The sequence below is a fragment of the Hyla sarda genome, chromosome 6 (assembly GCF_029499605.1).
Source record: "Hyla sarda isolate aHylSar1 chromosome 6, aHylSar1.hap1, whole genome shotgun sequence".
In the NCBI taxonomy this organism is placed as follows: domain Eukaryota; kingdom Metazoa; phylum Chordata; class Amphibia; order Anura; family Hylidae; genus Hyla; species Hyla sarda.
This window is the reverse complement of record NC_079194.1, coordinates 52,727,417-52,748,082: the sequence shown is the minus strand read 5'-3', so window position 1 is coordinate 52,748,082 and position 20,666 is coordinate 52,727,417. Positions and strand designations below refer to the sequence as shown.

At 45.3% G+C, this 20,666-nt stretch overlaps 1 protein-coding gene across 7 annotated transcripts in view; it reads right to left on the bottom strand.

The window, feature by feature from the left end:
* Window positions 1-1,895: 1,895 nt before the first annotated feature.
* The window catches only part of XPNPEP3 (X-prolyl aminopeptidase 3), a 34,560-nt gene continuing 15,789 nt past the window's right edge, over window positions 1,896-20,666 (bottom strand). For 6 of the 7 annotated variants that reach the window (XM_056523724.1, XM_056523725.1, XM_056523729.1 and 3 more), the window contains exons 5-10: window positions 16,721-16,783; window positions 15,721-15,834; window positions 14,928-15,013; window positions 11,746-11,929; window positions 9,995-10,115; window positions 1,896-3,929 (exon numbers count right to left, since the gene is read on the bottom strand). In XM_056523724.1, coding sequence (XP_056379699.1) covers window positions 3,766-3,929; window positions 9,995-10,115; window positions 11,746-11,929; window positions 14,928-15,013; window positions 15,721-15,834; window positions 16,721-16,783 — 732 coding nt within the window. In that variant the 3' untranslated portion in view covers window positions 1,896-3,765. Of the gene's footprint in view, window positions 3,944-9,994; window positions 10,116-11,745; window positions 11,930-14,927; window positions 15,014-15,720; window positions 15,835-16,720; window positions 16,784-20,666 lie in introns of all 7 variants that reach the window. The other variant, XM_056523727.1, reaches the window with a different exon arrangement.

Genomic DNA, 20,666 nt, shown 5'->3' with positions numbered 1-20,666 from the left:
ATGTCTGATCGCGGAGGGTCTGACCACTGGGAGCCCGTGCTCTCCAGCCTGGAGTTCTGACAATTATGTTTTGAACGCCGGCTGTGCTAGACTTCGGGTGGCTATGGTTGTCATTGCCCCCTCCATGAATGTCTATGGAGGGATTTCCCATAGAGATAAATGGAGGGGGCGTAACAGCCACAGCTTTGGGCTGTGGAAATCCGGCACAGAGTGAAGAGGTTGTCAGGCAGAAGATTATGGTGGGTCTCTGCCGGCTGGATCCCCACGCGATCAGACACATATCTTGTGGATAGAGAATAAGATGCCTGTGAGTGGAGTACCCCTTTAAGTTTGTGGACAGGGTTCCAACATGGGAGGCAACTGCATCGGTCTCCCTTCAATATCTTTCTGTAGTTTCGCTGGACAATTTTTCTAATGAACACGCAGATTTCAGAATTGTTAATGAATTTGGTAACATATCTTAGTCTCTCCTTTTATTCTGAAGAAAATAAAAAGACACAGACAAAAAGGTTCTTCAAAAAAGGTGCCGTTTTATTTCACACACACACAAAAAATGCATAGTAATAAGAAAATAGTTAAATAGGCCGCACCTTACAAAACTGAAAAATTCTCCCACGACATTTGAGGATTTGCTAATGTTGTATAATAAAAATACTTTCCATTTTAATATGGGGGCATTTCTGACGTGTCATCAATTACACAATTAATAAGCAGTACAGGTTATGACAGCCTTTCCCAACCAGCGTGCCTCCAGCTGTTGCAAAACTACAATTCCGGGCATGCTGGGAGTTGTAGTATTGCAACAGCTGCAAGCACACTGGTAGGAAAACACTTGGTTATGACATGATACAAAGTGTAGAAATACTGCAAAGGCCAATTACCCTAAGCCCTAATGCAAAGTATAAATGGTCATTCAGTTCATAAATTATTAAATGGACACGGTCAGATCCAAAACCTTTTTGTATCTAGTTACTGATGAAAATTAAAGACCTTTTGTAATATGACTGTTTACATTTTTCTTTATATCATTTAATAATGAAAACTGCTCCTGAAAAATCCCACCACCAGGGGTCCCCATACCTACTGAGACGCTCACCAGTTCTGCATCAGCATGTCCATTGTCATGGACAAGAGATGACTCCTGGACAAGGCTGCATGAGCAGACACACCAATTCCCTCCCACCGCCACAAGGGAGACACGCCCCTCCCACCACACACACACACCAATCCCCTCCCACCGCCACAAGGGAGACACGCCCCCTCCCACCACACACACCAATCCCCTACCACCACCACAAGGGAGACACGCCCCCTCCCACCACACACACACCAATCCCCTCCCACCGCCACAAGGGAGACATGCACCCTCCCACCACCACAAGGGAGACACGCCCCCTCCCACCACACACACCAATCCCCTCCCACCGCCACAAGGGAGACACGCCCCCTCCCACCACACACACACCAATCCCCTCCCACCACCACAAGGGAGACACGCACCCTCCCACCACACACACACACACCAATCCCCTCCCACCGCCACAAGGGAGACACGCCCCCTCCCACCACACACACCAATCCCCTACCACCACCACCACAAGGGAGACATGCACCCTCCCACCACACACACACCAATCCCCTCCCACCACCACAAGGGAGACACGCCCCCTCCCACCACACACACACACACACCAATCCCCTCCCACCGCCACAAGGGAGACACGCCCCCTCCCACCACACACACCAATCCCCTCCCACCGCCACAAGGGAGACACGCCCCCTCCCACCACACACACCAATCCCCTCCCACCGCCACAAGGGAGACACGCCCCCTCCCACCACACACACCAATCCCCTCCCACCACCACAAGGGAGACACGCACCCTCCCACCACACACCAATCACCTCCCACCACCACAAGGATGGATACGCCCCCTCCCACCACACACCAATCGCCTTCCACCACCACCACAAAGATTGACACGCCTCCTTCCCCTGAGAGGATTTCTAACACTGTGAGGTAATGAAAAGAGGGATTTTTATAATAAATATAGGGGATAGAGGAAAAACAATTACACGGTCAGGATTAGGTATTTAGTAACATATCTTTTTGTGGAATCTGATAGGTACACTGGTTCACACTGAGGAATTGGAGAGGAATTTCCCCGAGTAATTCTGCTCGCTTATTCCTTTCCAATTCATTCAGCAGTGCTGTACCCCATAGTATGTAGTTAACTTTCTTCTCTTCAGTTCACACTGAGGAAATTCCGCTAGCGGAATTCTGTCACAGAATTCCGTTCCGCATGAAGAATGAACATGTTCTTTCTTCATGCGGAATTCGGCTCGTAACTCCATAGAAGTAAATGTAAAAGTTTTTGGCAGTCCGCCACGCTTCCGCGGAATTCGTGCATTACTGTGTGTCCTATTCTTTCATTTCTGCGCGGAATTCAGCGCAAATTCCACGCGAATCCCACGCGAATTCTGCGAAGAAAAAAAACTGCGTTTTGGAGCAGATTTTGTAAGTGAACATTCCGCTCACACCTTAACCAGTGTGAACATACCCTTAGACATTGTAAAATAAAAGCACATTTCTGGACAGGCACAATTATTGAACACAAAATTGTTTAAAACCAATTTGTTTCTGTATATATTCCTAAACATTTCCCCCTCAGATTCCACGTCTACATGTTTTACTCACCTGTCAATCACTTGACCTGTACAGGTGACCACACAAATATATATAGGAGTATTTCCTATGCAATCTCTTTATAGGCTCCTGACTGCTCAGTTAACATGCTGCAATGGCCAAGACCAGTGGTCCCAAACACAGTCCTCAAGGTCCACCAAAATTTCCGGTTTTCTGAGTTACTCTTATGCTAGTAGTCATAAAAGAATGGGGAAAAGTTAAAATCCTGGACTGTTGGTGGGCCCTGAGGACTGGGTTGGGGGCAATCACCAGTGGGCTCTCCAAAATGGCGCTGATCAGTAGAGCACCACAAGGCAATAATGCCCAGCCTGCTTCATAAATATAAATGCATAGCTATAGCTCTGTGTGTACAGTGAATGGTACAAAAATATATTGTTTTTAGAATGACTTAAGCTTATTTAAAGGAAAATAAGTATACAATTATAAAGGGGAACTCTGCTACTAGACAAGTGTCTGAAGGGCCCCCCCCCCCAAAAAAAAAATGATCTCCTACCCAGCACCCTGGTAATCCGCATGGACTGAGCGACCTCCGCCCTGTGTCAGATTACTGTTGACCACAGCCCAAAGCGGTGGTCAACAAGTCCCCTACATGTCTCTATATGGGAGATATGGGAACACTGTATCTTCGTCTCTTCCATAGACATGAATGGAGGGGGCGTATTGACCACGGCTGCTCCGAAGCCTAGCACAGCAAGCCAGGGGTCCTAGTGATAGGACCTCCGTGATCAGTCCTGTGGATAGAACTGGAGTTCCCCTTTAAGTATATATTTGCACTGGATGACCTGCGTTTTGCACAATTTCCTATTTACTTGTGTTATTCATAAGCATGCCGAAATTTAGTTTCCTCGATGGCAATGATTTGCATTCGGGATGGTCACAGGTACAGTATTTGCTGCAAGTTTTTCTGCAGATGATTTTGCTTTGAAGTCAATGGGAAGCGAAACGTACGCTGTTCAAAATCCACAGCGGTTTTTGCGCACCGTGAAATATGCTGCGTATACGCCATGTGTGACCCATCCTTTAAGGAGTCTTATACAAATCTGACAGTTTAAACTACATCAGTGACCGCGCAAACACACTTGTATCTCATACACTTCTTTGGGACAGTCAGCTGATAAAATCAAGGGAGTCTCTTCCGTGATCACAATATCGTCTTCAATGCGGATTCCTAGGCCTCTGTATTTTTCAGGGACTTCAGTGTCATTCTCCGGAATATAAATACCTATTAATAAAAGTCTTAATAATAATTCAATATTGATAAAGTTGCATGTAAAGCCTTAACCAACATACCGTATATACTCAAGTATAAGCCGACCCGAAAATAAGCAGAGGCCCCTAATTTCACCCCAAAAACCCAGGAAAAGTTATTGACTCGAGCATAAGCCTAGGGTGGGAAATACATCATTCCCCCCCCCCCCCCATGTCATCATCCAGACCCCGGTCATTAACACCCTCATCATCATCATCACCCTGTCATCATCCCCCCCCTGCGCATGAACGTCCTTGTGCCTCGTCGTCAAGGCAATGTCACTAGTCCGGGGCCGGCCCGGAGCGGAGACGAGGGCCTCCCGGTGAAGATGGACAGCCCGGAACGACTAACCCTCCCACCGGACGGTCCCTGCAGCATAGATGGACCGGACCAGCTCACCCTTCCTTCCTACCGAGGGGAGGTGAGTAGAAAACTGAAGGGGGGTCTGAATGATGACGAAGGCCAGTGGTCTTCAACCTGCGGACCTCCAGATGTTTCAAAACTACAACTCCCAGCATGCCCGGACAGCCGATGGCTGTCCGGGCATGCTGGGAGTTGTAGTTTTGCAACATCTGGAGGTCCCCAGGTTGAAAACCACTGAGACGGGATTGACAGGCGGAGAGTTCACTCGAGTATAAGCCGAGGGGGGCGTTTTGTGCTGTAAAACTCTGCTTATACTAGAGTATATACGGTCCATAAACATAGAAGAAACAAACTTTGCTATCCTTTCGTCATCATCTTCCCTTTGAATCTTGCAGACATCTGTACTTTTTAGTGCTTGATATGAATATTAAAAAAAAAAAGACCTGCAAGACCTAAATAGTGATGAGGGAATTTACAGTAGGACTTGCCGAATCATAGCCTCAAGCAGCCACAGTTCATTAATTTTGTCTAGAAAAGGTAGTTTCACTTTCCATAAAGGAGCCATTGAAAATTACAACTAATCCTGTAAAAAACAGTGATGGGAATGTAAAAAAGTCATAACTCTTGGAAAATTTATTAAAATAATTGCTTCAAAATGAAGGCCTAAAATAGGATGTAACATTCAACCAAGGAGGGCAGACGATGGATACATGGAAGGGGATGTGATTCTATATATTACTACATACACAATGTTACTTTCTGTTATTTTCTATCCAAGAATGTATCTAAGCCTGTTTTGAAGCCCCTGTTTATGCTGTGACAAGTTCCTGAGGTACACAAATTCCAATTCCTTTCAGGGTCGGAGACCCATCCGGGACAAAGACCCCCAACTAGGGTCACACTTTTAAAACTTCACTTTTATTTATTATATTAAAATTAAACCAAATTATAGTGCAAAAATTATACAAAAAGAAGTGTGTTTTAAAAGCACAATATATGGGATTGGATTGGTCCAATAATGGTTCCACTAATTTAATTTTCACTCAGGCTTCTATGTTAGGGACTCTTTATCCCATTTATCTGGGTCCTAAGACTCCAATTTTAACGGTCCACACCACATAGAGCTTCCTATATTTTATATCTACCAATTCCCAATATTGCTAGTTAAAATTAATTACTCCCTAGCATCCCCCCGACGTTTCGCTGGAGAGACCCAGCTTTATCAAGGTATAGGACACTAATGCTGGAAGTGGGCAATCGCTGTGGTTTATATGTCCTCTGTTTGTAGGTGTGGCCACCTACAAATCAATTTTACCCAATAAGGGACTGCCACATCACTATTTTGTCTCTTAATTATGATTCTATATCCTGTTACCTTCTTTATTATTCCCGGATCACTTCCGGGTTATCTAAGTTATGTGATATCCAATTACATCAAAGCCTATCAGATCTCCAATATCATCCTTGGTTCTTACCTGTTTGCTGTTTATCATCCAATCCGGATAGGTCTTATAGATTTGTCACCCTACTACGTCACTTAGCCAATGCGGTTAAGCCGTTCGGGCTTGCGCATTACCTCCCGTCCTTGCCCTTCTATCTTACCACGGCTTTGCTCTATGGTATTTCCGGCGCATGCGTATTGAGTATTACGTTCCCATGGTGACATATAAACATACCATCCAGCTTCTCCGTGGTTTCAACTCCTCTCCATAGTGCTAGTAGCGCACGCGCACTATAGTATTTCCGGCGCACGCGTTCTAGTTTCTTGGTTCCCATAGTAACATGTTGGAGTTAAATAATAAATAAACCAATAGGGCCCGTTGACAATTCCCTCAATGTAGTTACGGCAGCTACAAGTTATTATTAGCGCACTAACACCTATTGGGGCTTGTTCTCTATGGTATTCTATAGTGATGTGAATAAGTCACCATAGAGTAAACTCAAGTCATCTATCCTCTCTCCTAGATTATAGGACTATAAATTGTTGTTTTAGCCCATTAATTTATTTGCTTTATTATCTTGTCGATGGATTCGGTCTGTTCTAATAGGGCCTCCAGGTAGGTATTATTCAGTTAGATGTATAATAATGGATAATCGATTCTATTATTTATTTTCTTTTCTTTTAAAACAGGTCATTTAAATTCCAGACATATTCAGGTAAGTTCAGGAATTCCCTATACAATTAAACAGGGATTTTATTGAATTTTAATTATGTTAGCGATTAACCCAAATCTTCGTTTTGTATTGTTTCGCTACTTAAACCACTCACTATGTTACTATAATAATAACAACAATATACCTTCTCAACCTATTTCATTCTAAAAATGCAGAATAAGAAAAGCCTTCATTGAGGCCATTGGGTGATCTGCTCATTAAGCGGAAGATCCATCTGGCTTCTTCTTTTTGAAGGAGATTATCTATATCTCCTTTTCTCTGTCCCAATTTGACTGTGGTGATACCCCAAAATTGGATTGCTTCCTATGTACAGTTCTCATATGTCTACATATTGGGGTCTCAGTATTGGTGCGTATTGTGCTCAGATGTTTTCCCACACATCTTCTCAATTGTTGTACTGTTTTCCCTATGTATAATTTAGGGCAGCCACATTTGGCTGCATACACTACGTTTTTACTGTTGCAATTAATGAACTCCCTAATTTCGTAGTTCTTCCCATCAACTGGGTTAACAAAGGATTTAGTCCGTGGCATGAACTTGCAGTTCACACAATGGCCACAAGGATACGAACCTGGTTCACACAAACACATATGAGAACTGTACATAGGAACAATTTAGAAGCAATCCAATTTTGGGGTATCACCACAGTCAAATTGGGACAGAGAAAAGGAGATATAGATAATCTCCTTCAAAAAGAAGAAGCCAGATGGATCTTCCGCTTAATGAGCAGATCACCCAATGGCCTCAATGAAGGCTTTTCTTATTCTGCATTTTTAGAATGAAATAGGTTGAGAAGGTATATTGTTATTATTATAGTAACATAGTGAGTGGTTTAAGTAGCGAAACAATACAAAACGAAGATTTGGGTTAATCGCTAACATAATTAAAATTCAATAAAATCCCTGTTTAATTGTATAGGGAATTCCTGAACTTACCTGAATATGTCTGGAATTTAAATGACCTGTTTTAAAAGAAAAGAAAATAAATAATAGAATCGATTATCCATTATTATACATCTAACTGAATAATACCTACCTGGAGGCCCTATTAGAACAGACCGAATCCATCGACAAGATAATAAAGCAAATAAATTAATGGGCTAAAACAACAATTTATAGTCCTATAATCTAGGAGAGAGGATAGATGACTTGAGTTTACTCTATGGTGACTTATTCACATCACTATAGAATACCATAGAGAACAAGCCCCAATAGGTGTTAGTGCGCTAATAATAACTTGTAGCTGCCGTAACTACATTGAGGGAATTGTCAACGGGCCCTATTGGTTTATTTATTATTTAACTCCAACATGTTACTATGGGAACCAAGAAACTAGAACGCGTGCGCCGGAAATACTATAGTGCGCGTGCGCTACTAGCACTATGGAGAGGAGTTGAAACCACGGAGAAGCTGGATGGTATGTTTATATGTCACCATGGGAACGTAATACTCAATACGCATGCGCCGGAAATACCATAGAGCAAAGCCGTGGTAAGATAGAAGGGCAAGGACGGGAGGTAATGCGCAAGCCCGAACGGCTTAACCGCATTGGCTAAGTGACGTAGTAGGGTGACAAATCTATAAGACCTATCCGGATTGGATGATAAACAGCAAACAGGTAAGAACCAAGGATGATATTGGAGATCTGATAGGCTTTGATGTAATTGGATATCACATAACTTAGATAACCCGGAAGTGATCCGGGAATAATAAAGAAGGTAACAGGATATAGAATCATAATTAAGAGACAAAATAGTGATGTGGCAGTCCCTTATTGGGTAAAATTGATTTGTAGGTGGCCACACCTACAAACAGAGGACATATAAACCACAGCGATTGCCCACTTCCAGCATTAGTGTCCTATACCTTGATAAAGCTGGGTCTCTCCAGCGAAACGTCGGGGGGATGCTAGGGAGTAATTAATTTTAACTAGCAATATTGGGAATTGGTAGATATAAAATATAGGAAGCTCTATGTGGTGTGGACCGTTAAAATTGGAGTCTTAGGACCCAGATAAATGGGATAAAGAGTCCCTAACATAGAAGCCTGAGTGAAAATTAAATTAGTGGAACCATTATTGGACCAATCCAACCCCATATATTGTGCTTTTAAAACACACTTCTTTTTGTATAATTTTTGCACTATAATTTGGTTTAATTTTAATATAATAAATAAAAGTGAAGTTTTAAAAGTGTGACCCTAGTTGGGGGTCTTTGTCCCGGATGGGTCTCCGACCCTGAAAGGAATTGGAATTTGTGATTTAAATACCCTGGGTACCCTATGGGGGATTTTTGTGTATATGAGAAGTTCCTGAGGTAGACTGTTCCATAGATTCACAGTTAGGCCATATTCACACGGCAGAATTTCCGCATGTGGAATTCCACACAGATCCCACAGCAAATTAAAGCCAAATAGACTTCAATGGTATTCTGTACTCCCATTCACACTTAAGAATTTCCGCATGCAGATTCCGCACAAAATCTGCAGAAGCCACCAAATGAATGCGGACGCGCAAATGGTGCCGTGAAAATAGCCTTTTGGTAAAGAAGACTTTTTGCCGAAACTAAAAAAAAATTTCCCTCCAGGTGAAGGGAGTGACCCTTTGTCTTTTAAAGGGGGGGGATCTTGGAACAGCCTTTTACCTTAAAGGGGTACTCCCATGGAAAACTTTTTTTTTTTTTTTTAAATCAACTGGTGCCAGAAAGTTAAACAGATTTGTAAATAACTTCTATTAAAAAAATCTTAATCCTTCCAGTACTTTTTAGGGGCTATATACTACAGAAGAAATGCTTATCTTTTTAGATTTCTCTGATGTCATGACCACAGTGCTCTCTGCTGAGCTCTGCTCTCCATTTTAGGAACTGTCCAGAGCAGGAGAAAATGCCCATATCAAACATATGCTGCTCTGGACAGTTCCTAAAATGGACAGCAGAGAGCACTGTGGTCATGACATCAGAGAAATCTAAAAAGATAAGCATTTCCTCTGTAGTATACAGCCCATAAAAAGTACTGGAAGGATTAAGATTTTTTAATAGAAGTAATTTACAAATCTGTTTAACTTTATGGCACCAGTTGATTTAAAAAAAAAAAAAGTTTTCCATGGGAGTACTCCTTTAAGTGCTTTGATCCCCACAAATCTCTAGATACAGCCAGGAGAATCATGCTGCAGTGCACATCACTTTCATTGTAGAAAACAGGCTTGATAGACTTACAATGGAGTCCTTCTGCAATGAAAAAGATTGGTCGTCGAGCAGGTAAGTGAAGCATACAGCCTCGCAATTCAACCGGACATATCTAGAGATCGGTGGGGGTCTCAGCACTGAAACCCTGATTGACTAAAATGTTTGATACGTTTTTTTTTATTGACACCAACACTTGTGATTTTCATTCTTTTAATATGCAATTAACAGGTAAGATATACTTTATAGGCATGAACATTTTAAATCAAATTCAGATTAATAATTAAAAATAAAAACAGTGGGTTTGCTGTGGATCCCTTACCTGGTTCTATAGTTATCACCATGCCTGGCTGTAGAGGTAGAGATCGGGACATATCTGGAGTGTCATGCACGTCCATGCCTAGATAATGTCCAACATGGTGTGGGCAATACCTACGTGCTGCCTGCAAACAGAAGAACACATCCAATCGGAGATGTCTTTTTAAATAAAGTTATATCCAAATGGATATGCTTCTAATAAACAGCTTTCTAAACCTCATAAAAGACAAGCTTGCATGGTTTATTTCTGAGGAAATTATGTTAAAAACATGGGGTTTTCTTATTTAGAGTGTTCTAATTTAAAAATGTTTAATGTTTTGCTTTAATACACAGATCTTAACAGGGTGGTGATTGTTTAATTTTATTTATTTTTAACTTTTAACCAATTTTTTTTTTTTAACCCCAGACATCCCCAAGTATTAAAAGGGTATTCCAGCCAAAGACACTGATCCGGCCAAAGATGTCTGATCGTGCTGCTGGGACCCCCCCCAAGATCTCCGTGCACCACCTGCATTCTATGCAGGGCTACTGCTCCAGATGTGCCATCACAACACACCTCCTCCATTTATGTCTATGGGAGGGGGTGTGATGGCCGTCACGCTCTCTCTCATAGACATGAATGGAGGAGGTGTGACGGTGGTGTGGTGTGATGTCACGTCTCTAGGCCTGGAAACATAAGAGGTTTCCAAGACTGGAGCAGCAGCCCTGCATAGAAAGCGGGTGGTGCACGGAGATCGTGGGGGATCCCAGCGGCAGGCCCCAAGCAATCAGACATCTTATCCCCTATCCTTCGGATAGGGGATAAGATGTCTGATCGCTTGGGGCCCGCCGCTGGGATTCCCCTTCGGATAGGGGATAAGATGTCTGATCGCTTGGGGCCCGCCGCTGAGATCCCCCTTCGGATAGGGGATAAGATGTCTGATCGCTTGGGGCCCGCCGCTGGGATCCCCCTTCGGATAGGGGATAAGATGTCTGATCGCTTGGGGCCCGCCGCTGAGATCCCCCTTCGGATAGGGGATAAGATGTCTGATCGCTTGGGGCCCGCCGCTGGGATCCCCCTTCGGATAGGGGATAAGATGTCTGATCGCTTGGGGCCCGCCGCTGAGATCCCCCTTCGGATAGGGGATAAGATGTCTGATCGCTTGGGGCCCGCCGCTGGGATCCCCCTTCGGATAGGGGATAAGATGTCTGATCGCTTGGGGCCCGCCGCTGGGATCCCCCTTCGGATAGGGGATAAGATGTCTGATCGCTTTTGGCCCGCCGCTGAGATCCCCCTTCGGATAGGGGATAAGATGTCTGATCGCTTGGGGCCCGCCGCTGGGATCCCCCTTCGGATAGGGGATAAGATGTCTGATCGCTTGGGGCCCGCCGCTGGGATCCCACTTCGGATAGGGGATAAGATGTCTGATCGCTTGGGGCCCGCCGCTGAGATCCCCCTTCGGATAGGGGATAAGATGTCTGATCGCTTGGGGCCCGCCGCTGGGATCCCCCTTCGGATAGGGGATAAGATGTCTGATCGCTTGGGGCCCGCCGCTGGGATCCCACTTCGGATAGGGGATAAGATGTCTGATCGCTTGGGGCCCGCCGCTGAGATCCCGCCGCTTGGGGCCCGCCGCTGAGAATGGCAGCTATCGGTCTGGTGATTGGCTGTGTCTTTGTGTAGTCAGCAGGTTATTGCCTGGTGCAATTTACTAGTATTTTTATGTATTTTATCAGCACAAAATTATCTTCGTACATAGTGAAAGATCTACTTACTCTGTAAAGCAGGGTGTCACTGCACCTTTTCTGCACAATGCCTAGGTCTCTGAGTTTATTTCCCAGTTCACTCAACATATGACTATAGAGGTTTTCCAGGCTTGTGCCTGGGATACAAAGACTTATGCAAGACTTCTGCACCTCCAGGACAGCCTCATAGAGTTCTTGTTGTGCGGCAGTAAACCTTTAGATTCCAAAAAAATAAGAGACTTTTTTTTTATTAACACATATTTACACAACAGAAAAAGACATTAAATCCAAAATGTGTGCATAATAGTATGTGGGAGTAATGAGATAATTTATTATTATTAGTTATCCTTTTTACATCTATTGCTAGCAAAATATTGGAGCATGACCTGCCTGGCTCAGCCAAGCACTTGCCGTAGAGACGAGCAGGCGGGGCAGCAGAAGGAGCCTTTTGTTAGCTGAAAGGGGTATCCAGGATTACAAAAACAGCTGATTTCTTTTTAAATAAAAAAAATAAAAAAAGAGCACCACAACTGTCCTCAGATTGTGTATGGTATTACAACATGGCTCTATACACTTCAATGGGACTGAGCTGCAATATCAAACACAATCTTAAAGGGGTATTCCGGGCAAAAACATTTTATCCCCTATCCAAAGGATAGGGGATAAGATGTCTGATCGCGGGGGGCCCGCTGCAGAGACCCCCCACAATCTCCCTGCAGCACCTCCATTCTACGCGGGTGCTGAATCTTAAGTTTCGGAAACCTCCGGCCCGTCACGCCCCCTCCCATACACATGAATGTAGGGGGCGTGGCATGACGTCACGTCCCCAGTCCCAGAAACTCGGAGGTTTCCGAAACTGGAGATTCAGCACCCACGTAGAATGGAGGTGCTGCAGGGAGATCGCGGGGTGTCTCTGCAGCGGGCCCCCCGCGATCAGACATCTTATCCCCTATCCTTTGGATAGGGGATAAAATGTTTTTTCCCGGAATACCCCTTTAAGAAAAGAATGGACTGTGGTTTCTGAAGCAGAGCAGCTATGTTATTTTAATCCTGGATAACATCTTTAAATGGTACCTGTCACCATCAATTAAATTTAATATGTTAAATTTAGGGGATAAGTTATAGATCGCGGGGGGGGGGGGGGGGGGGGGGTCCGGCTGCTGACAGGGCCTTGGCAGTCTGCCGGAAGCAGCCGTTCCGACCCCCGCAGGAAGCCACGGTCGACACGCCCCCTCCATGTATCTCTATACATGGAGGGGGGCGTGTCGGCCGTCGCTCCGTGTGGAGGTCGGCACGCCCCCTACCAGCAGACTGCCGGGGTCCTATTCAGGAGATCAGTCCCAGCTGATGGACCCCCGCAATCTATAACTTATCCCCTATGCTTTGGTTGTGTGTTCAGAGCAGCGTAGTCGAGAGAGGGTGGAAGTTTTCCCCTGCAGGGCTTCAAATAATTTCATGTCTGCTGGGGAACACCCCTTGTGGAGCTGAGCAGAATATACTGCACAATAATAAGGTAGAAAACTAAAAAAATTATTAAAATAAAGGCAGGGGGTGGTTTATCATGATGGAGCGAGTAAACTGGAGGGATTAAAAAAATTTTTTAAGATCATGTCAGGTACTCTTCAAGTCATTCTGACTTTGCTTTCAACCTAAAAAAAAATGCATTACTCCAAGTCTAAGAGTACGTTCAGACGAGCGGATCCACAGCGTATTTTATGCTGTGGATCCACCGCAGAAGGTGCCTTTAGATGTCCACCGCCGCTACAGGGTGCCTTTAGATGTGCCTGCTCATAGCAGCAATACACCGCTACGAGCAGACACCCTGCGATGTGAGAGATGCCATGCGAAGTATACTCACACATCGCAGCCGAGATGTGTGCGAGTACATTGCGCATGCGCGGTGACCCGCACATCACAGCAGGGTGTCTGCTCATAGCTGCGTATTGCTGCTCCGAGCAGGCACATCTAAAGGCACCCTGTAGGGGTAAAATACGCTGTGGATCCGCTCATCTGAACGTACCCTAAAACACAGTTTTAAAGAGTACCTGTCACCAAACTAAACATTTAATATATTGTTCCTTATGCAATTATAAGACACTTTGCTATTTACTTGCTGTTAAAATTCTCAACCTTTATATGTTTTTAATGTGATTGAAAAAATGGCCACTAGGTGGCTCTGTTCTCTTACCTGTGCAAGTCAAACAGTTAGTTTGGTCTCCTCCCGGCCTGGCAGGAGACCAAACTCAGGAAGTGCATGCAGGGCATGGCGAGGCTCTCTTTCAGTGACGTCATGCCTGCTGGGGAATGCCCATTTGCTCCTGCCGGGAGCTCATACAATGTGAGCAAGGGGAAAGGTATGTGGTATGTTTTTAAGGGCAGGAGGGGTGTTAGAAGTAGTCAGGGAATATAATCTGAGTTAGTTTAGAAAATATGGTTTGATAACAGGTACTCTTTAAGATTAAGGAAAAAGAAAGACTGTAGTAAAGAGGTAGTATACCCCTACAAGAAATGCAGAAAATAATAGGGGACTTAAAATTTAAATACTTGTCAGCTGAACGAACCAAAGTTCTCTCTCCCGACCTCCCCATAAACACAGCCGAAAGTTCATGCTTTCTATATTGGGAAGGATAAGCCATGGAAAGAGAACAAAAGGGCTTAATGGCAAAAATCCATTACACCCGACCCTTCTCTTCACCAAGATTATGTGTTGTGGAGAGTAGTGAGGCGGCCATACACCTTAGAGAGTGGTCTGAATACTCCACATCACCCTGAACACACATCTCCAATACAAACAATAAGAAAGAACCATCTATGCAATTCACAAAACAAATTAAAGACAATGTAATGTAATGAAGCATAAGTTGATAAGTGATTTACATAGATAAGTATACCACATAAAAGTCCAAAACATACAGAGGACATTCACAGGTAGTACATTATAGAACCTTGAGTAAAAAAAATAAAAAAAATATGACTTATAGCTGATGTCCTCAAGAGTGCCATAGACTAACAAGTACCATAATACTACAGAAGCCAATGGGGCCTAAGAGTGGCACTTTCGTAAGTGGTCAACGATGCATCGAGCCAAGCGATTTCAGAGATTTACAAATAAATATTTTAAGTTGGTCTTTACCAGCAATTTAATAAATAAAGAAATATGTTTTCTTTTCTACTGAACTCAAAGACAAAGAAAGACATGACTTCATACTCACTTGCCATTCACAGGCCACGTACGGGTAATGTCACTGACGTAGCAGGATGCTTCACAGCCGCCATCCAACAGAACCATCTCCCCAGGCTGACAAAAAAAGAAGAGGGTTTTAAAGGGGTACTCCAGCACTTAACAACTTATCCCCTATCCACAGGATAGGAAATAAGTGTCTCATAGTGGGGGAGTCTGACGTCCGAACCCCCCACGATCTCAGGAACAGGGCCCCAGGTCACCCAAGTGTATGGAGCAGGAGATGGTACCCAGTCCATGCATTGTCTATATGAGCACTGGGGATACCAAGTGATGTACTTAGTTAATGTATATAGTGCTCCTTGAGGTGACCGCTAGCTTAACCATAAGGAAGTATTTAGGTCACCGTTTCTTAATAGCTTAAAGGGCTTTTTTTCAGGAGCTGGATACCAGTCACCACAAGGAAAGCATTTCACCAACAAATACCATGTCCTCTTCACTACTTAAACAGGTACAATGGCTTGTCCATTCATGTGGCTGTGCCTGGCATTGCAGCTCAGCTCCATTTGGTGGAGCTCCTGGGGTTCGGACCCCAATGACCAAAATATAAAATGTTTAAACTGAAACGGCTCCTTCACTTATTGCTGTTAAAGTATTATCATAAAAACTCTGTTTAACACGGAGAAAAAGAAATTAGATAAAGCGCCTAGTAGAAAATAATGTACCTAAAGTGGATAGAGAACAAAAAACCTGAATTGAATAATATAAAATAAAGCAAAAAAAAAAAAGTTAAATGTACAGTACCAAACAAGTCTAATACAAACCTTGACTATCTGGTTATTTTTCACATAGTGCAGAGTATTTGCTCTATTTCCTCCAGCGACCACGGGCGGGTAAGCAAGAATTTCGGCACCTCGGGCTCGACACTCAAAATCAAACTGTTAAGGAATAAAATACACAGAGATGATAATGGAATTTTCCAGTCTCACAATTACTGTTCTTATTGCAAACATACAAAAAAAAAAACAAAAAAAACAACGTAAAAGGCAACTAACAGGTCATTGTCAATGAGACTTAGCTCAAAGTGCTCACATACAATACAATATGACAATCTATATTTTGCATCAAATCTGCAGGAAACACAGTGGTGGAGATTTAGCAAAACCTGTCCAGAGGAAAAGGTGCCGAGTTGCCCATAGCAACCAATCAGACCAATTTTTTCATTTTTCAGAGGCCTTTTCAAAAATGAAAGAAGCGATCTGATTGGTTGCTATGGGCAACTCAGCAACTTTTCCTCTGGACAGGTTTTGATAAATCTTTCCCAGCAAGTGTGACTGTACTCTAAAGGGATTGTTTACTTAAAGGGGTACTCCTCCCCTGTACATCTTAATCCCTGTCCAAAGGATAGGAGATAAGATGTCTGATCGTGGGGGTCCTGCCACTGGGACCCTATGCGATCTCCGTGTAGCACCCGGCATTCTAAAAGTTAGAATTATGACTTTCCGATAATTCGGTTTCTTTGAGTCCACCATGACAGCCCCTTCTTTTTATGTCTATTGGAGCGGGCGTGACCCCCGCGATCAGACATCTTATCCCCTATCCTTTGGATGGGGCGGAGTACCCCTTTAACCTCTTTTTTTTTACATGACAGAGACACTTTACTCATTGAGAATTTAAGGCCATAGAAAAAAAACGTATCAAAATTTTTTTTTTCCATAAAAAAAATTATAATAATTATTAAAAATAAAAATATAAAAAAAATAAAAATAAAAAAGCACAGGAGAAATGCAATATAATCTTAGTTTTTCAGGATACAGTACCCACCTTGGCATATATTAAAGCTTCATCCACGGGAGGCTTACACCAGTGCATAGTCTCTATAAAAGCCTAAATGACAAAAATGAAAAATATTTTTTTTTAACAAAGCCTACACCATAAAAGTAGATTTTTATGCTTACCGTAAAATCTCTTTCTCGGAAGATCCGTTGGGGGACACAGAGACCGTGGGTATATGCTGCTGACACTAGGCAACAAAAGAAGTCAGCCCCTCCCAGCAGGATATACCCCGCCTACAGGCTCTGAGCTATCAGTTTAGTCCCAAAGCAGTAGGAGAGGACCGACAGGGAAAGAAAAAAATAACTGTCCGAGGAAACCACAGACAAAAATTAACCGAACCAACCCTCAGACAGGCAACCAAACCAAGGACACCAGAACAAATGGGTGGGTGCTGTGTCCCCCAATGGATCCTCTGAGAAAGAGATTTTACGGTAAGCATAAAAGTCTACTTTTCTCGTTTGCCTCCATCGGGGGGACACAGAGACTGTGGGATGTAACAAATCAGTCCCAGGGGGGGGGGGGGGGAACTCAGGTGGAAGGCTGGGCCACAGCCACCTACAACACCTTGCGACCCAAACCAGCATCAGCGGATGCAACGGTATGACATCTGGTGAAATTTTGTTAACGTGTGCGCAAGGACAACCAGGTGGCCGCCTTACAGATTTGTAAGGCCAAAGTCTTGTTGCGGAGAGCCCAGGAGGCCCTGTTGGAATGAGCTGAGACCCAGAAAGGAAGAGCCCTTGCAGCGGTAAGCTTCCGAGATGGCAGAATGGATCCACCATGAAATGCAGGAAGTCCCTTACGACGACCCTCCGTAAGCACAAAGAAAGAGTCACACTGGCAAAAGGAAGAAGTGACCGAAAGGTAAATCTGAACGTCCCGTACCACATCAAGACCATGAAGCAAACCTTCCCAGGGATGAGACAGAGCTGGACAAAAGAAAGGAAGGACGATATCCTAATTTTCGTGAAAGGCGGAGACCACCTTAGGCAAAAAGGACAGGACTGAATGGAAAACAACTTTGACCTAATGTAAAACCGGGTAGGGGGAATGGCAGGAGAGAGCCGCCAGTTCCGAAACTCTCCTAATGGAGGTGACCGCAATGAGGAAGGCGACCTTCCAGGAAAGGATACAAAGAGAAACGTCCCGGAGAGGTTTGAAGGGAGTACCCTGCAAGACACTGATAACCAGTGTCACCCTGTAGAAAGGTGTGGATAAGAGGATCAGACGCCAGGGGACGCTGAAAGAGAATGGAGAGAGCTGACACTTGACCCTTCAGGGAACTGAGAGCCAAGCGTTGTTCCAGCCCAGACTGTAAAAAGGAAAAGGCATGGGAGGAACCGTAAAATAGAACCGCAAAGTACAGTGATAAATCTCTGCAGAGGAAGGCTTGGGCGCCTTGGTCCTTGTGCAGATCACTTGGGGAGAGAACCCCCTGGCCCTCAGCACCATGGTCTCAACCGCCACGCTGTCAAATGCAGAAATTGGGGTGGCATAGGGGACCCCGAGAGAGCAGTTCAGGAAGGAGAGGAGGGAAGAGATAGGGGAGGAAGAAGTGTGACCAGGGGATCACTAGGGAATCTACGGCTAAGGCCAGAGGATCTAGGGACTTTGAGACGAAGCAAGGAACTTTATGGTTGTGGCGGATCGCCACGTCCGGAGTGCCCCAGAGGTTGCAGATTTCCACAAACACCTCTGGATGAGGAGACCACTAGCCGGGGTTTGCCGAGGAGCGACTGAGGAAGTCCGCCTCACAATTTTCGCCCCTGTCCAAGAAGAGGAGACCGAAGCCACCAAAGGAGGGACTGGCGAGTCCTGGGAGGAAGAATAATCCTGCGATCGAGGGATAGCGGAGACTTGTCCCACCGGAACAACATAGAAATTTGAAGAGGACGACGATGAAACTGGGCGATGGGAACGGCCGCCACCATCCGATTCAGGACTTCCATGCAAACCGAATGGAAACTGGAACAGGACGACGGAGAAGACGAACTCCTGTTGACAGAGCGCGGTGCTTGTCCGGCAGGAGCCGAATCCGGGCAGTCGCCGTGTCGAACTGGAGTCCTAAGAAAATCAGAGACTGGGAATCAGCTTGGACTTGTCCCGATTGACCACCCAGCCGATATGGGACAAGGTCTGAAGAGTGAGAAGGAGACTCTCCCGATTCTGGGCCATGGTTGGAGCCTTGACCAGGAGGTCGTCCAGATAGGGGATCACAGATACACCCCGGGCTAGCAGGATGGCAATCACCACCGCCAGGACCTTGGTGAAGACTCTTGGGACCATGGCCAGGCCAAAAGAAAGGGCCACAAACTGAAAATGGCCTTCCGGAACGGCGAAGCGGAGATGACGCTGATGCGCCGGAAAAATGGGGATGTGAAGGTAAGCGTCTCGGATATCCATCGAAGAAAGAAACCCCTTGATCCATGGATGAAACCACGGAACGGAGAGACTCCATACAGAAATGACGCAGGAGTAGGTGATAGTTGAGGAACTTCAGATCCAGGATTGGGCAGACGGAACCCCCTTTCTTGGGGATGATGAACAGGTTTGAATAGAACCCAAAAAAACGCTCCTTGGGTGGAACTGGGACGATCACTCCCTGAGCGAGAAGGGTCCGAAGCGTGACCCGAAAAGCTGTTACCAAGGAAGGAGAATGAGGAGGGCGGGATCGAAAAAAGCGATCCCTTGGAAGGGATGCAAACTCGATCCCATAGCTGTCGGAAACGACATCTCGGACCCAAGAGTCCTGCGTGTGGGCAGACCAAACAACAAACGACCTCCTACCCGAAAAGAATGTTCGGGTGGGGGCCTCCCTTCAGGCAAGGGATGCTTACGGTTATCAGACTTCCAGGAGGGACGGGCCTTGAAGGACGAAGCCTTCTTATCCTGTGAGGGCAACGGTCTAGTCGCCCGACCTGAGCCAAAAGGCGGAAAGGAGGTTGACTTCCCAGGCCTTGAGCCACATGGAGCAACGAATCGCCACCAGGTTACCTGTGGCAAAAGCTGTACAACGGGCAAACTGCAAAAAAGCAAAGCACATAGTCTCCAGCATTGGAGAGTTGAAGTGCAAGCTCCGCCAAATCTTCTGAAGGGGCCTCGGATAAAATACCCTGGCGGAGCTGGGAAGCCCAGAGAGAAAGGGCTTTGGACTCCCAAGCAGAAGCGAAGGCAGGAAGCAAAGGTGAACCCGCTGCTTCAAATGCGAATTTGGCAAGATTTTCAATCCTCTTATCCGCCGGGTCCTTAAAGGATGCTGCATCCGCCAAAGGTAGAGTGGTCGATTTCAACAGACGGGAAACCGGAAGATGCACAGCCGGTGGAGATGTCCATTTCGCAATAAGGTCCTGGGCAAAGGGAAACTGCGCCTGAACCTTTTTAGTCCCTTGAAAGCGTTTGTCTGGATGCTTGCCCGCTTTTTCCAGTAAGTTGTCAAATTCAGCATGAGAGCTGAAAACCTTAGGAGAGCAGGGGGAGCGATACAAGGAAATTTCGGGAGCTAGGTACCAAGTTCCGGGGGTCCTCTAGGTGGAAGGTGTCCCTGATGGCAGAAACCAAGTTGTCTACCATGTCAGACGCACTGGCTCGGTCCTCTGAATCAGCGGCAGAACCTAACACCTCATTTTCCAGCTCCCCAGGAGAGTGGGAGCGGGTTGAGGCAGCCTTAGATGAAGGCGAAATGGATGCAGACCAGGGAGACCCAGGACGGTGACCAGGAGAGCTACCCTTAGAGCAGGGGTGCTTCCGGGGACCAAGGGAAGAGGAGCGAGACCCATGAGGAGAGCGTCTGTCCCGAGCTCCGGATTCCGGAGAGGATCCAGAGGAGAACACCCAAGGGCGCTTGTGAGATCGCCCCCAAAATAAGGATCAGGGGAGGGTGAGCGAGCCTCTCTGGAGATCTGTCGTAAGGAAGACCTCTCCAATGCAGTCACCA